The 2,046-nt window shown below is 53.7% G+C and overlaps 1 protein-coding gene across 1 annotated transcript; it reads right to left on the reverse strand.

The window, feature by feature from the left end:
* Positions 1-226: 226 nt before the first annotated feature.
* Positions 227-1,615, reverse strand: Ppy (pancreatic polypeptide). Its single transcript, NM_008918.2, has 4 exons — positions 1,562-1,615; positions 817-1,007; positions 462-579; positions 227-362 (listed from the first exon to the last, which is right to left on the reverse strand). The coding sequence occupies exons 2-3, from the start codon at positions 1,005-1,007 to the stop codon at positions 468-470; spliced, it is 303 nt and encodes a 100-aa protein (NP_032944.1). The 5' UTR covers positions 1,562-1,615; the 3' UTR covers positions 227-362; positions 462-467.
* Between the last annotated feature and the right edge of the window lie 431 nt (positions 1,616-2,046).

Below are 2,046 nucleotides of genomic sequence, written 5' to 3' on the forward strand. Positions count from 1 at the left end.
TTTAGGGGTGCTGGGATGGGAAGATTAAGCTTAGAACTGTGACATCACAGACCTTTCTGGAAAGGAATCTCACTTCTCTCTAGACCACAGCTTCCTTCTGTGAAAGGAATGAGCTGAGCCCCTATATACACTCAGGATTATCTCCTACCCCCAGGCCCCTGCCTCCCTGACTGTGAACTTTACCTGCTTCTGCCTCTATGGGTGCACACACACTCACACACGGGCTATGATTTTAATTTGCTTTATTTAGTTTGCAAGGGAGCAGGTTGTTGCAAGACTGCAGAGGAAAGAGCTGGACCTGTACTCTCCTACAGCCACGGGCTGAAGACAAGAGAGGCTGCAAGTCCATTGGGCAGAGCTCCCTGTAATGAAAGAAGGGAATCATGAGGAAGGACAGTCCTTGTACCCCAAGACCTTGTTTTCCCTTACTCCGCCTCCTCTGGATCCCCCCCTTTCCACACCTGCCTTCAGCTCCAGGGCGCAGAGCAGGGAATCAAGCCAACTGGGGGGCTGGTGCAGGGGGAGAGCTGCACTCCAGGAAGTCCACCTGTGTTCTCCTCCTCGGCTCTCTTCCCATACCTGGGAAGGAAGACAGCTGGGATAAGTATAGTTCTCACTGTCAGTCACCTGCTTTGTATCCCCCACGTAGACGCTTTCCTGCCCACGGCCCATGGATCCAAGCCACTCAGAAGTATTTTTTTCTCAGAGCAGGCATTGAAGAGACTAGGGTTAAAGAGCTCTCTCTCTCTCTCTCTCTCTCTCTCTCTCTCACACACACACACACACACACACACACACACACACACACCACCCTACCTAGGCCTGGTCAGTGTGTTGATGTATCTGCGGAGCTGAGTTTCATATTGTGCCATCTGCTCAGGTGTCGCATAGTCGCCTGGGTACATTGGCTCCAGGGGGGCTCCCCAGGTCCCCTGCAGGGGCTGCAGCAGCAGAGCCACCCAAGTGGATACGAGAAACAGGGAGAGGCAGCAGTATGCGACGGCCATCTAATGAACAAGGAATCGTGGAAGCAGAACACAGCCCATCAGCAGATCCTCCTGTGTCCAAGACCTACCTGCCCAGCCACCACCTACCACACATTTCTTCAAGCCAAGCCTGGGGACAAGGGCAGACCCAGGAGCCACCAGCATCAACCACCTTCCTTCCCTAGAAAACAGGACACCTCCACATACACACCCCTCAAGCCAGCAGCCAGAGTACCCAAGCCTTGGCAACATAAAAAAACAGCAGAAGAACTAGGTATGAAGGCTGGATACACAGGACTTAGGACACTGATGGCTCTGAGGAGGCAGGAGTAGCCAGAGCTGGTGGGAACCACAGGGTGGGGGACACAGAATTAACTTGTAAAGCAAAGGGACAGAAGTCTATGACACGGTGGGTCCTGCTTTCCACTGACAGGTTTGTCCAGATGCAGAGAAAGACCCAAGGAGGACTTTAGGTCCCTTGAGGGATCCAGCCCTACGAAGCACCAATTCCGACCCTCCATCACCAGCCTCAACCCAAGGAGTCCCCAGAGGCAGGACAGAGTGAGCTCACTTACCCTGTGTGCTGAGCTAGTGAGTGTTGGGCCCAGACACCTACCTCCTGCTGGACTGTCTCCCTGTTCATGGCTGTGCCCCTTTATAGTCCTCAGCACCCCCAGAGTCCCCGCCTCCTGTCAGCCTTTCTTGCTGCCAGCCTTTAACCACCACCACCCCCCTTTTGCTCTCTGCCTGGTTTCTGAAACACGGGCACTGTGGCCAGAAACAGGAAAGCACCAGGTCAGCATTCTAGATGTCGGAGGAGCACAGAAGAAAAAACTGGACCATGACAAGGTCTCATGGGGGTCCGTATCCAGCTTTGGACACCAGAAGAGGTTTGATTCATAAATGACAGGATCCTGACATGGTAACCCAAAGGTTCTAGCCACTAGCCTCAGCATGGCCTCCCCAGAGACAACCCCAGTCGCCAATAGGCTTTCCTTGGGGTCTGGATAGAAGCTGAAGCTAGGCTTTACCCCTACCATGAGGGATGGAATTCGGGCCT

This window comes from Mus musculus, chromosome 11, assembly GCF_000001635.26.
Source record: "Mus musculus strain C57BL/6J chromosome 11, GRCm38.p6 C57BL/6J".
Taxonomy (NCBI): Eukaryota; Metazoa; Chordata; class Mammalia; order Rodentia; family Muridae; genus Mus; species Mus musculus.